This window comes from Podarcis erhardii (genome assembly GCF_964252035.2).
Source record: "Podarcis erhardii genome assembly, chromosome: 4".
In the NCBI taxonomy this organism is placed as follows: domain Eukaryota; kingdom Metazoa; phylum Chordata; class Lepidosauria; order Squamata; family Lacertidae; genus Podarcis; species Podarcis erhardii.
In genome coordinates this window covers 30,226,574-30,241,499 of record NC_138508.1, presented here as the reverse complement: position 1 = coordinate 30,241,499, position 14,926 = coordinate 30,226,574, and the positions used below count along the sequence as shown (strand labels likewise).

The following is a 14,926-nucleotide window of genomic DNA, read 5'->3' as shown; positions in this document are numbered from 1 at the left end:
GGTAGTAATGTTTTGCTGGCTGGAATGCTTCTATCTTTCATCCTTTACTAGACTAGCCTGCCTCTTAAAAATCCACGTGTAGGTGTACTCCTCCACTCCATTTAATACCACTGATGAATGAGTGCTGATTCACAATCCTTTGTCCTTGGCATCCATTCACTCAAAATCCTGTTTTCATGCTTGTGAAAAACAAGAGACTTCCCAAAGCACAGGTTAAACCTTTCCTCATCATTCTAGCTGACATTGTCTGTTAACTACCTGCCTTTCCCATACCACAGCCAATGCATGGGAAGAAATAGGCTTTCAAGGATGAGCGCTAACATATAGCAGAATTTGTAACCATTAGTTACCATGCCAATCCCTTTTCTTGTCTCAGCTGAAGAAATAACGCATCGCGCACAAGCATCTCGGGACCAGTGTTTATCACTCTGAATATATGGCAGATGGGGGCGGGAACACCTTCTCCATCCCACAAACCTCTAAAAATCCAGTTTTCTCTGATGGGTTTAGCAGTTGCAAGACTGCCAGTCAGCTGTGGCTTTACAAGAGTTATTGTCATTGTGATTTTCGCATGAGTCATTTAGTATATTGCCCCCAAAGGCACCTCATTATGATTCAGTGTGCAGCATGTAAGATGGTTAAGGCTTTGGGGCTTCGCCGATCAGAGTGGGGGCTGCAGTTGCTCAGCATTCTGAAGTCGCGGCATTGTGCTTAATTGACACCTTTGATGTAGCCCCTAAGACAGCACCTGCACCTCCCACTGCTGCTCGGAAGACGTCAGCCTTACGCAGAAAAGGCTTCGGCTTATGAATCCTGCATCTCATTCAGCTCTCACTGTGAGCAGCTTTGGCTATCCTTAACTAATCCCAGCACTTCCCATTTCTGCTGCTGCTTGGGTGTAGTACAAAGGCAAACGTTTTCCTGCTTGGCATTATCTGATTAAACACTAAGTCTGTGTCCATGTTAGAACTCATAGAAGGTAAGTTAAATGCCTTATTACTATCCTGACATGTAAATATTAATACAAGGTGGAGAGTTCGGATGTCTGGTAGTTGCCGCTACCCAACCCCTTTCCTGTTGCTGATGAATATGGATTGTAACCTAGCAGTGGTGTGTCTGAGGAGACATTTTATTCCGTAGCATTTCTCTTTCTATGTGATTTTTCACTACATCGTTAGCATCCTTTGCTTAGGTGCTCTGTACTGTGCCTTCTGTCTCTGCTAGTTTTTGCTCTTCGTTTTACAGCAGATTTTATGGAAATAGAAAAGGCTACTCGTAACAAGTGTTTCCACCGTTTAAAAGAGCCATTCATATTTAGAGGAGAGTAGCTGAGGTGTATTGGGCAACATTGTTAGAAATGGCAGAACCCATATTGCTTGGGTCAAAGGTGCTATGTAGACACTTCTGCAAGGTAGTGACCTGTTAGTACCAACACTGTTTTTATATTGTCTATAATATAGCAGTGATCTTAAATTTCTAATAGATTAAGAAACATATATAAAGCAAGGAGTGGAAGAGATTTTATGCAGGCAGCAGCAGGGTGGGGAAAGCATATGGCTCTGCATCTTTTTGCATGTTCAAGCACTCCACAGTTGAGTACAATAATTTTAATTTCATCGGTGTTGAGGCCACACAATGAATACCAATTAGTTGATCACTCGTCTAAGCACAATGTAAGGCAGTATCAATGTAGTATTGAATCGTAATGTGGAGAGTGCTTGCTTGAGAGCTACTTTATTTAATGCTTATAATATAAGAAATAACTGGTTAATATGAATCATGTTTGTTGCACGTTGCATAGTTTTTTGTTCCAACGATGCACATATCTTATCTATTTGTTTGTCCTTCTAGTTAATGGAACTCCTGGTAGCCAGCTTTCTACTCCCCGCTCTGGGAAGTCTCCAAGCCCTTCTCCCACCAGCCCAGGAAGCCTGCGGAAACAGAGGGTAAGGAAACTTGTGGTTATTAAGAGGGTCCAAGAGAATACCTTGATACTAAATAGCTTAATCTGTTGCGGTGGTTTTCAAACTTTATTCATTTAGGGATCTGCTGAGATATCCCTTGGGATAGGGAATTCCCCACCCCAACCCAATGCTTTGCTTGGCCTTCTGCTCTGCCCTATTTCCATATCCCATCCTCTGGAAAATTTCATTAATTGTCTCAGGACCTGATGTACACACAGCTTGTTCATTTTGGAGCCTCCCATTTGTTCCCATTAATACTGTTCCTCCACCCTGCACTGATAAGCAGAAACAATTGTGTGCGTTGAAACACTGGGTGCAATATTTTTGAGCATATGCTCTCATATATATATGAATGCTTGCCCAGAACTCTGAGAGTATCATTTCAGTTTGTACAATTGTTCATGTGCATAGCATAACAGTAAGAAAAAACAGTATTGTGGGGAAAATGGAAGGAACTGAAAGCTGGGGCAAGAGCTGTACATGTGTGGTTGTCTTTACAAGGTCCAGAAATCTAATCCTAAGTAATCGCAGATAACTAATGCATTGGTATCACAAACACACCCAAGACCTGGAACCTTAGAGAGAAATTTGGGGAGGTGAAATTTTGTAAGCATCCCAGAAACCCCTGCAGGTAAATCACAGATACATGGGACATTGCAGAAAAACATGTTTCTGCAGTGTTCTGGCCAAATCTGTTGGGCCTCTCTGCTGTCCCATGTGAACTGAATTCAATCTGGAAAACACCCAGCAGTTTCTTGTAGCTGAATTTTGCAGGGTAATGAAGGGCAATCTGTCTTTTGGGTGTTTGGCAGTCCATTACTCCTCCCCTGATAAGCTTAGAAGATACACCAGGGCTCGTGGGAAGACTGTTTGAAAACCACTGTTCTTACAGGTGTAACATGCCTGGTTAAAATAGCTTGTCTACAGTTCTTGTTTAGAAGCTGTTGTATAAACTGGAACAACAGTTGAACTGAAACGACTGCCCTTCCTGGCATTTGTGGAAGAGCTCTCTCTAAGGAAATGTACTCCTTTTGTGATGTTACATTTTTAATGATATATTGCAAAGCGTTTCTCTGTTGAAAGAATAATGCCCTTTCCACCCTTCTTTCAAAACAATGAACTCTATGGTGCAAAAAGAGACAAAAGTATGTCCCCCTCAAGCCAAGAGTAGTGAAAAATAATGAAAGAACAATTTATCAATGCACAAAAAGTATTCGAAAAAATACACCTGCACACTCTGGTTGCATTTGCACAACACACTAAACAATGGTTTAGCACACCATACCTGAAATGGAACAAGCCCAAGTGAGCCTTGGACTTACATGCTCTCCCCTTCCCTCACTTCCTTTCATCTGGTCAGGAGGAAAATTGGCAGCATCTCCCTTAAACTTCGTCTGTCTTTGCATGCAAAGTGAGGATCATTGTTAAGGGTGATATTCAGTGCTTGTTCTGCTCAGAGTAGATCCATTGATGTTCCTGGACACAACTAACTTGGGTTCATTAATTTCAAGGCATCTACTCTAAATAGGACTAAGCTGAATACTATCCTAAATCACTAATTCTTCTCAGATTCAAAATTAGCCATCCTCAAACCACAGGTTATGAAACTGGCTTGTTTAACTTAACCATAGGGAGTATTAACTACAATCTAACTTTCATACTCAATGAGAAACTGAGTTCAAGAGAAACAGAAAGTTATTACTGTCAAAGCCAGTGGTTCCCAATTGGGGGTCTGCTGAACGCACCCAGAGGGTCTGTGGCCTCATCCCTTTCCTGCCCCCGACTTATTTTTTGTCATTTTTGCATGGTAATATCACAAATTTATGGTCTTTTTGTTTTTAATATACTTTAATATACCTGAAATCCTTTGCTTACTAGGGTCTACCCCACATTTTGTTCAAAAAATTGCTTTGCAGAGGTAACTACCATAGAGTTATCAAAAATTTCAAAAGTAGGGGGTCTGTGGTTTGGCTTCTGAAAAATAAGGGCTCCTCAGCAATTAGCTAATTGAGAACCACTGGTCATAGCCCTTATCCTGGTCACAAAGAGGAGGGAGAGCATTTGAGCCCAAGGCTTGCTTATACTCATTCCCATGTTTCTCATGAGAACATCACCATTATTAGACGTTAGAAGAATCTATTTAGTCTCCTATGTCAATGTGCATAAACCAATAATCATTCTGAAATCATTGTAGCAGTTATTTTCATGCTTGTAACATATTAGTACAAAACACCTTTGATTATATTGATTATTATAGGGCAGGTCAAAGTTGTGGGCATCTCAACGATTGACGCTAACTAGTTGGAAGAGGTATCTCCTTTACTTTTCTGAATCCTAAAAAAGTATTCCTTAAGACAGCACACTCATGTCTCTCATTTCTGTTTACTAATATGGTTAGGCCCATCATTTCTCTGTGTTTTGGCTGAACTAATTTAATAATCCAGGGCATGGTCTTGAAGGCACATGATATAGAAATCTTGCTGAAGCTAAGTAGGATTGGGTCTGGTCAATATCTAGATGGGACATCACTTGGCAATGTTGTGTGGGTCACCTTGAGCTCCCTAGACAAAAAGGTGAGAAATAAATATAATAAATAGCTTAGCTTATAGGTTGGTTGTGAGAGAATGATATAGCTATGATTAGTAACTGCTGGAGAAGGCATCGGGGTTTAATCAGGCACCTGTTGAGGCCTGTTCATCAGTAGGGGGCCTCAGTTCCAGTCCTTGGAACCTCATGAACATGTCCCTTGCCGGTCTTCTTGCTGCCTACTTACTTATCAATGTTGAACAAATACGCTGGGGGAGGAATAAGGAGCAGCAGCCTCTGGGAAGTGATGTGAATTGGGCCAGGAGAAGAGGCAAATGAATGGACAGTGGCAGTTGTGGCAAGGATAAAGAAAATGGGCACTCTCAGATAAAAAAACCCACTAAGAGCCTGGTACCAGCACTCAACTACAGTATAGACTAGAGCAGGGGTCAGCAAACTTTTTCAGCAGGGGGCTGGTCCACTGTCCCTCAGACCTTTTGGAGGGCTGGACTATATTGCGGGGGGGGGGGGGATGAATGAATTCCTATGCCCCACAAATAACCCAGAGATGCATTTTAAATAAAAGCACACATTCTACTCATGTAAAAACACCAGGCAAGCCCCCAAAATAACCCAGAGGTGCATTCTAAATAAAAGGACACATTCTAGTCATGTAAAAACACGTTGATTCCCGGACCGTCCGCAGGCCAGATTTAGAAGGCGATTGGGCCGGATCTGGCCCCCGGGCTTTAGTTTGCCTACCCATGGCAAGTGGGATCATAGAATCATAGAACCGTAGAGTTGGAAAGGGACCAAGAGGGTCATCCAGTTCAATTCCTTGGCATAGGAGCCAACTCTTAGGGGCTGTGGGTCTGGGCCTGCACAAAGTTGATGAGCATTCCCATTCAAATGGTGTGTGTACACTGTTTCATGGGATCGATTATGTGGGGCAGGGCTTACCTGGGACCCCACAATATTTTATTCAAGTTGACAAGTTTGATTGTGGACAAGTTGTGGTTAGACTTAACTATTGTTAGGGAAGCAAACCAACATGAAACCGTGGTTCCCTAAACAATAGTTAAAATTAACAAACCCTGCCCCTTGCAATGCAGGGTTTGTTAATTTTAACTATTGTTTAGGGAACCACGGTTTCATGTTGGTTTGCTTCCCTAACAATAGTTAAGTCTAACCACAACTTGTCCACAATCAAACTTGTTGATTAAAAAACAGTTTAAGGGCAGACAAAAGGCAGTACACAGCACATACTTAAAGAATGGAATTTTTCACCCCAAGAGGTAGTAATGGCCACCAACTTGGATAGATTTAAAAGAGGGTAAGATAGATTCATAGAGGATAATTCATGGAGGCTACTAATCATAATGGCTATATCACCTTGAGTATCAAAGGCAATATGCCTCTGAATTAGCAACTGCCGGGAATCACAAAAGTCATGTGCTGTTGATCTCATGCCCTGCATGTAGACCTCCAAAAGGAGAACAGAATGTGAGAACACAATGCTAGGCTAGATAAGCTTTTGGTTGGATCCAGCAAGCCGCCTCTTATGTTCTTATCTCCACCTCATTGGGATGCCAAGAGGAGAGGAGTGGAGCTGATGTCTGTGGCTGATTCACACATCACTAAGCCATTACATCTGAATGAGGCCATAATCTTATAGACTTCAATGTTTGCAATCATAGTTTGTGGCTTTTCAGTCAGGGAACTGGCTTCAACTTATCTCCTAGACTCTAGCTTTTGATGAAGTACCTAATAAATTTACCATGATTTTGAGGGGAATGATACAGTTAGTATAATAATTATGCTGTTCCTTTTAGACCTGCCTCTTCAACATGTTTATATTTGATGCACTCCTTCTTTCAAAGAAGATGGAAGGTGCTGTCACTCTAAAATTAAAGACAATTACTGATTAATTAGCTATTCGTGAACGGGAGGGGTAAATCTCTTTGCGGTATCTTTGGACCAGCTCATAAATGGAAGCACCCTTTTATCTCTTTCTTCTCTGTACAGTCTGGGGAGCGTAAAGAAACATCAGAGTGAATCAGAGAGAATGAATCAGAATGAGTTCAATAAAGTACCATTATAAAAGCAGAAATGACTTCAACTAACTTTTTGTTCTTTCCCCCATCTGCTCACATGAACATTTTGTGATAGTGGTGTTTTTTTAACCGCCTTCCTTAAATTTGAACTGGCCTTTTTGGCTTCAGGACATGGATGGTGGAACTCTTTGATACATTTGGTGGCTGGGCAGATAGGTGGAGGTAAATCTGAAACTTCTTGTCATAAACATTTATCCTTTCTATCTCCCTTTCTATATTCCTTTCAGTCCCAAAGAGCATGATCTCGTAGTCCTCATTCAATACTGAAACTAAACCTAAGTATGAGTAGCTGCTTGGCAGGGGGTTGGACTCGATGGCCCTTGTGGTCTCTTCCAACTCTATGATTCTATGATTAACACAAAGTTATGCACTTTTAAACTTTTCTTTCTTCACGCCTTCTGCCCCCCGTTTTGTGTTGAATTTTAGGTGACATGGTCTTCAGAGCAGGGTCTTGTCTTTTTGTTCTTACTTTGTAAAGCACTTTCATCATTAATGGCATAAATATTGTTAGAATGAATAAAGCCTGCTTATATCCTCACAGATCTATAGGGTTGTTTTTTTTTCACTTTTTGTGGTGGGAATGAGGTGCCGGTAGTTATATATTGACAAAAATGTCATGGGTGCAAATACAAAATGGCTGCCACAGGCAGCAAAAATAAAGAGGTGACCAGTGAGTACCATCCATAACCAAAACAAAAGCACCAACATCCCCACATTGGTTTTATTCCTATAAATGATATCCATGTCTGATTGCCTAAGGAAAAGATAACTAGTTAAATTTTAGAGAACTCTCTCTTTTCCTATGAACTTCCAGAAGGGCTGCTTGATATAATTCAGGCACACTGATTTGCCCTTTTATTGCATGAGACTCTCAGCCTAATTTCACGTGGGCGGCGAGGAGGGGGAAATGGGGAATGGTGGTATCAGAAAGAGTGACAGAAAAGTGGGTGTCTGCCAACTTTTGGCTCTGGCCCTGTCCAGAGCTAGCTGACTACACCTGGGGGAATGTGGTCCTTGACAGAATAAAGTATCCCCACCCTGTTTTACTGGATGGATCTCTTTTATTGATGTGACCTCCAGGCACCTAATAAAATGCTGTTAACAATAGAGATCTTTAGATAAGTGCACATCAATGATGCACCTATTTTAAACCATTTAATGTAGGCAATAGTACCAGAGTAGATGCAAACTTGGCACACATTTCTATCTTCAAATGACAATTCAGTGTGCATCAGGATAATTTAAGGAGATCGCTCCCAGTGCATCTGATCTCTGGTGTTCAAACATTGATCCTGAACAGAGCTTGTGTTTATGCAGGTTGTATGTATGTCAGCTCTGTTCAGAAGGCATGGTCAGTGTGAAGGGCTGGAGCTTGTAAGTGCAATTCTACTCTCCCTTCCGCCCACTGATGTTATACTGTTGTCATCTGAACACAGCTTTTGTTTTTCTGATGAAGCACTGGGTGTGGTGGTATTGGATTGGGCCCTTGGTACTTTGTGTGTGTGGCTAATATGGCTAATATGAATGTATTGTAACGATGAACAAAATACAACTCAGTGTATGAGGCATTAGCAACAATTTGAAATTATTTTTTAAAGATCTGTAATATTCCATTGTCAGCATACTTGCCTTCCATTCTTTTTTCATTCCGTTTGGTCCATACCCCATTTTTTATTAAGCATTACAGTAAAATTCTTAAGGCATGCGATTTGCTCTAGAAGAGTGCAGGGCAATAAGAACACCAGTGTCAGTGAAGTTAACTCTTTATTCAAGAAACCAAAACAGGGCAGGCCTAGTGATCACAGCAATTCTTCCCAGTATGCCTTGTCCCAACGAGGCAGTTGCAAGGACTGAAGGTCCTTGCCTTCCCACAGGTCTCTAAGGCTCCTCCCCTGGGTCCTTCTCCAGCAGCCCTGTCGCCTTGTATCTCATTGCTCTTCATTTCTCTGTGTGTTTAGGGAGACTAGGGGGAAGGGAACAGGTAGCAGCAGGAGGGGGAGGCTCCCCGGTTTCTTCAACAGCCTGCCTCATCATTGCCTCCTGCCTCCCCTCCTCTCCAACATCCTCTTCTGCCTCTGAGCATGGACTGTTCTCTGCCCCAACCTCTTCCTGCTCACTAAACCCTGGTGCCTTTTTAGCTTCCTCCTCCCTGTCTGCTCCCTCATCTCCCTCTGACCACTCATCATCGTCCAACCACCAATGCCCTGGCTCTGAGCCTTCTTGCCCTGGGGGTTCCCCAGCTAGCGCCTCCCACCACTCCTCTGCATCTAGCCAGTCCAAGATAGCAGGTAGAGCATGTGTACAGGCAGACCTAGGGTTCAGGAAGTGCTTGCTGGTAAATGAAGTTTGCAGTGATTTATGGGTGAGGCACTTGACATCGTGGGGTCACTTGATCATCACCATGGCAGCAAGCCACAGCAGTTCTGCTCCTTCCTGTACTACAAGGTAACATAAGAAGCTCACGTGGTGGCTTCTTTGTGCTGATGTCTGGAAGAGCTGTGGTGAGGACAACTCCTTCTGCTTGGTCTGGGCTTGCATTATGTCAATTCAATGAATCAGGAAGGAGATGGCTCCAGCACAACTAGATTTAAGAACCTATTCTAATTATATTATGAACTAGTGGTTGGACCAGCTTCAAGAGGGATCTGGGACCTATATATAGCTTGGGTTTCCATGAATTCCTCTAATTTAAGGTGACCCTGAGTACAGATGGAGTGCAGATAACAATGGAGTACTATTACTGTGTTGTGCAGCTTCCATTATCATCTCCTCTGTTGTTGTCTAAATTCCACTCCAAAGCTCAGTCTTAAAATAAATTAAGTTTGCTTGCACCTGCTGTGTAGAGAAACAATCCCTTCCAGATAAGTTATTTGTGTGGTATCAACTTATGGCACAGAAGTTAAATAGTTTGAAGTGTGGGGCAGTGTAACAGGGTGCCAAGTTATTTATTAAGATAAATTTATAGACTGCTTAATCGGGGGAAATGCTGAGTGGGACGTGGGTGGCACTATGGGATGCGGGTGGCGCTATGGGTTAAACCGCAGAGCGTAGGACTTGTTGGTCAGAAGGTCGGCGGTTCGAATCCCTGTGATGGGGTGAGCTCCCGTTGCTCGGTCCCTGCTCCTGCCCACCTAGCAGTTTGAAAGCACGTCAAAGTGCAAGTAGATAAATATGTACTGCTCTGGCGGGAAGGTAAACGGCGTTTCCGTGTGCTGCTCTGGTTCGCCAGAAGCGGCTTAGTCATGCTGGCCACATGACCTGGAAGCTTTATGCCGGCTCCCTCGGCCAATATAGCGAGATGAGCGCCGCAACCCCAGAGTCGGCCACGACTGAACCTAATGGTCAGGGGTCCCTTTACCTTTCCCTTTATACATAATATGGCTCTCCAATAAGTTGCTATGTGTGCATGAGCATTAGATGCTCCCACACTGTAACAAAGTTCTCTGAGCAGCTTACATTAAATAATAAATGAATAAAGTTAGGCTCACAAAGCCAAACAGCAGAGAGGCTGAGGAAGTTATAAAAGAGATTCCTGAGGAAAATTTTCAGCTGTTACACCAAAATATTTCCCCTCTCCAGTATTTGTTGCCAGAACAATCAAAACGAAATAAGTCTTTGGGACATGGGGAAGAATATGACAAGATGACAAGATTACAGGACTTGTCCACATCCCCCTGGGATTTATTACCTTAGCTCTTTCCTCTGGTTGTCTAAAGCTTTCTTCATGTTGATGTCATGAGGCAGCGCCTTCAGCTTATTTCATGATTTGGCCTTTTATTCTCTGTTATCTTGTATGGAGTTTCTTTTGTCCTCTATTTCCCCTTCCCATATCTGCTTCTTTAATCGCCTGTGGCAGTTTGCAGTAGAATTTTATGGATGATAGTTTTAAAACATTGTCTGGAGAGTTGGTGCAGGCTAAAAAAATTAAGATATCAAATGATAAAAGGGTGTGAGAGGAAAATAGGAAAGAAAGTGAAAGAAGATAAGCACAAACCTTTTCCTTGGTAAGTTGTTAGTCATTCCTTTATATATCTCCCAGGGATAGCCAGTGTGGTGCTCTCTCAGGGGCAGAAGGGGAGCAGAAGGACCGTGGCCCAAGGCACAAAGTTTTGAGGGGGCACAGCAAGGTGCCCCTAACAGGCTCCCTTATTGAGGCCAGAGCTGCAGGGAGGTACGCTGTGCTCAGCCCAGACCTTCGGGGCTGGGGTGGCGGCAGCTCCTTCTCTTCATGGCCATTGAAGGGACGCCCACATGCCAGCCAAGTTGAAGGGGGAGGGAAAGGGTGTAACACACATTAGGGAATTGTGGAGGCCGCTTGCTCGGCATTGGCCCATCACCACCAGACTGTGGGTCCGGACCTGGAGGCGGAAGCTGCAGAGAGGAGGAGCTGCAGTAACAGCATTACTGCGCCTCTCCTCCCCTGGGCTCTGGTGCATGAGTGATCTGCAAAGGCAGCTTCCTCAGTGACGGCCCACCCCTGCCAGGCTGCCCAGTCTACCAGGGCAGCACAAAACTTGCCCCACCCTGGGCACCAGCAAACTGTGCTATGCCACTGTGCTCTCCAGTTGTTGTTGAACTCCAAATCCCATCAGCCCCAGATACCATTGCTAGTGGGCAGGATTGATGGGAATTACAGCCCAGCAACATATTGGCTACCCCTGTATATAACCTCATCGATGAAGTCAGAATCAGTTTTATACCATTTTATATTTGTTGCTGTTTGTTTGTGCTTGTTTATTGTAAGACTGGCAATGTCCCCTAACAGGCCACCAGTGGAAACAGGATGTTTGACTTGGTGAGCCCTTGGTCTAAGGAAGCCTTTTCCAACCTGGTGCTCTCCCATCGTTCTGGCTGGGGCTAATGAGCACTGTTGTCCAACAACTGGAGGACACCAGGTTGGCAAGAGTTGGTCTAAGGCTTCCTCATGTGTCCTTCTACAGTATTGTACCTGTTGTGTTAAGTTTTCTCTCGTCATTTTCCTGTGGAGTCTTCCTTTGTGCCCATTCCAATGCCACTGGCACATTGCCTTTTATCACACTCTAGTGTTGTTCAATCTACAGTGTTGCATGGGAGGCATGGCATGTCATATTAACACTGTATTATCTCCATCTCCACTAAACAAACGCCTCCATGTAATTCACCTTGAAACAAAGCTGCTACCATTCTATCCCTTTCTTCTTCCTGAACATCCTCTCTTTATTTTTCTGTACTGTATATCTGTGAGACATGTGTTGTGCTGTGTAGATTGAACGAGGCCATCTATTATACTCCCACATCTCTGGCATTTGTAGATTATTTGATCAGTCAGAGGATCCTAGCAGTAGGAGTAGAAAACGAATGGAGATAGTCTTAACACGCACACAGGCTCACTTATACACATGCTCTGTTTCTCTTTGCTCATATGAACTGGTTGCTTGGTGACTGTCAGTAAAAGCACAGCTATTCCCCGCCCCCCTTATGCTGCCATTCTACCAAACTGCTTCCGTTCTCTCACATACTGCGAGATGAAACAAACAATAGGAATGTAAAGGCATTCATGATGGCATTATCAGGATTCTCAGCATACTGTCATGCTTTAAAGAAACCATCACTAAGTAGATGTCAAAATTATCAAAGGGTAAAATGTCAGAATATAAATTATCTCTCATATATATATACATATACATATACATATACATATACATATACATATACATATACATATACATATACATATATATATATGTATATGTGTGTGTGTGTGTGTATATATATATATATATATATATATACATATACACACACATATACATATATATATATATCTACTGCTGTAGTTTGTTTGTTTTTAAGCCTGTTTTAAATCACAGGAATGCTGAATTTTATTTATTTATTTATTTATTTATTTATTTTGGTCTTCCTCTCTGGCGCTAGTTTAAAAAATTAAGAAGTAAAGTTGCAGTGCAGCAAATCAAGCACAGTAAACAAATCTATACTGCACTTCATCTTACAGGACCTGTATCGCCCTCTCTCTTCGGATGATTTGGATTCAGTAGGAGACTCTGTGTAAAAAATCCCCAGAAAATGGAACAGTGCATAATGGTTTGTGATTGGGTGAAGGTTTAACACTTTCCTGAGAATGTAGTTAGCTGCTAACCGACATTAGTGAATTGCACAAAAGCGTTTTGCGTATTTTAATATTAAAACACCGGCGTTTGTCCCTATATACATATATAATATATTAACTTTAATGGTGTTATGTGCTTGTGCGACTTGATTTCTGTACAAGGGCTCTTAGGCTAGGTGATAACAAATTGTGTAAACATTTTGAGATGAAACTTGGATAGGGTAAATATAATGTCCAAAGGTGCTATTATTTTCCAAAACACTCACCATGATAGAGAGCAGAAGGGATACGTATGCAAGGGGCAGCCTGAGCATCTTCTCACTGCTACATACATCTTCCTTCCTCACTGAAAAGTTTCTCCTGAGGCTGAAGAAACCCTCAGTAAATAAATGCCTATGATGTGGGTAAGAGGGTTGCTGGAGGAGCGGATATCAGTAGAAGAACTTTTATGCACATCCTTTCCATTCACATTAGCACTAGATACGAGCCCCTATCTTTACTACTGCTCAAAACTTTGTTTCCTGTTTTTATTGGAAAAGGAGCCCTTGCCTGTAGAGCTGTCGGCAACTGGTAGAAATTGTTATGAAAATAAAGTGCAGTCCAGATGCACTTTGCTCATACTGCTTGTCCTTTTTCAGCTTTCGTAGCTCTGTAATAAATCCGCCCTCATTATAAAAAAATGTGTGCTGTATAAGAAGAAGAAAGAGTTGTCATAGCTTGGAACGTTCACTTGTTGAATCCTGCGCAAGGGAGCCCTGTTGAATTCCTTTCATTTCCTTGCCCTGCTCCAAACCCCTGACCCCATTCCACACCATTCCAGGGGTGTCCATTGGCCCTCAGGAGTGGCATTTTGGGCACCCAAACAGAGTTCCACTCAATCTTCTATAAGTCCACCTTTGAGATTAAGCAGCTTATAATATCATTTACACTACACAAACTTTTTTGCAAATTTAGTTTTTTCACTAGGAAATGTGTTTTTGTTTTTGCTTTGGACTTTTTGCCTGTTTGTTAGGTGTAAATATAGGAACGTGTTTTGCAGGCTTAAGACACTTAACAAAAGTGAGCACAGCTTTCCCCCCCTCAGTTAAAAATAGAAATCTCTATGGTTATTGAAGTATTTGGGTCTAATCAGCCATTTCTCATTTTCCTTTTTATGGGGACTTGTTAAAAAAATGCATATGCTGAACTCAGAGCAGTGAAATTATGTATGGTATGTGTGAATGTATGTATGTGTTAAACTAATTATGATGATGGGCATGATCCAGTGGGATGTTTTTTCTATGTAAGCCTCATTGATTAGAATGGGAGAAGTACAAGCGTTCCTTTGTGCTTGTGTTATCTCTCTTTTAGCAGGGGATCCTGAAATTTCTTAGGATAAATTTCTTCTGGATTGGCCCTTAAGCAGATATTTACAACACTGTTTATGCTCTACTGCCTTGTTTTGAGAGCAAGAACTCAGTGCTTTTATTGCAAATCATTATGGTCTTGCGACACTGATTTCTTGCTTTTAATTTACTGATTGTTACGTCTAGATTCTGTAGCTTACACACTGGGTAACGTTTTAAATGAGGCATCTACCTTTAACATTTCACATAATAATTTATGATTTAATGTTGGCTTTTTAATTCCTCTAGAAACATAGTCAGCATCACCTTACAAATCACTGGGCACCATAAGGAAATGCATTAGTACTACACACAGGAAGGCAGGCTCAAGTTTTAAGGGCCATGCTTCTGTCTTTTCATTTAAATATCTTAAGTGGTTTTTTATTCAAACATGCAACAAAAATGACCAAACAATGCTGATGTATGGTATTATTGGTTGTGTGCACCAAAGTTGTTCCATCAGTGCAAGCTCTTAGAATTGTGCAATGGAATTTCTCTTCACTCTTCTCCCCGTAGCTCCCTCACAAATCTTTTCTGGAGATCCCCCCTTGGGCAGATTGAGGGCTCATGGACAGGGGGAGGGGAAGTTCCATTGAGCAAGTGGAAGTTTTTGCATTAGTGCAACAACTTCAGTGGTTAAAACCCTATGAGTTGTGTTTTTGTATGTCACAATGCAAAGGACAGTGCAACACTATCACATGTTAAGTATGTGGTTATGGGGAAAAGATGTACTACAGGTACTTTCTTTGTGCTATTGGAGTCATTTCACCCTGAAAACTTGGGATACATATTGATATTTACGGGGGGGGGGGGGTATTAGAGTCTGTTCAT

The 14,926-nt window shown here is 42.2% G+C and overlaps 1 protein-coding gene across 5 annotated transcripts in view; it reads left to right on the top strand.

The window, feature by feature from the left end:
* Positions 1-14,926, top strand: part of DCLK1 (doublecortin like kinase 1) — a 208,010-nt gene that overhangs the window by 135,599 nt on the left and 57,485 nt on the right. For 3 of the 5 annotated variants that reach the window (XM_081860335.1, XM_081860334.1, XM_081860336.1), the window contains exon 6: positions 1,852-1,946. In XM_081860335.1, the coding sequence (XP_081716461.1) occupies positions 1,852-1,946 (95 nt within the window). Of the gene's footprint in view, positions 1-571; positions 980-1,851; positions 1,947-12,596; positions 13,408-14,926 lie in introns of those variants that run through there. The other 2 variants (XM_081860338.1, XM_081860337.1) reach the window with 2 other exon arrangements.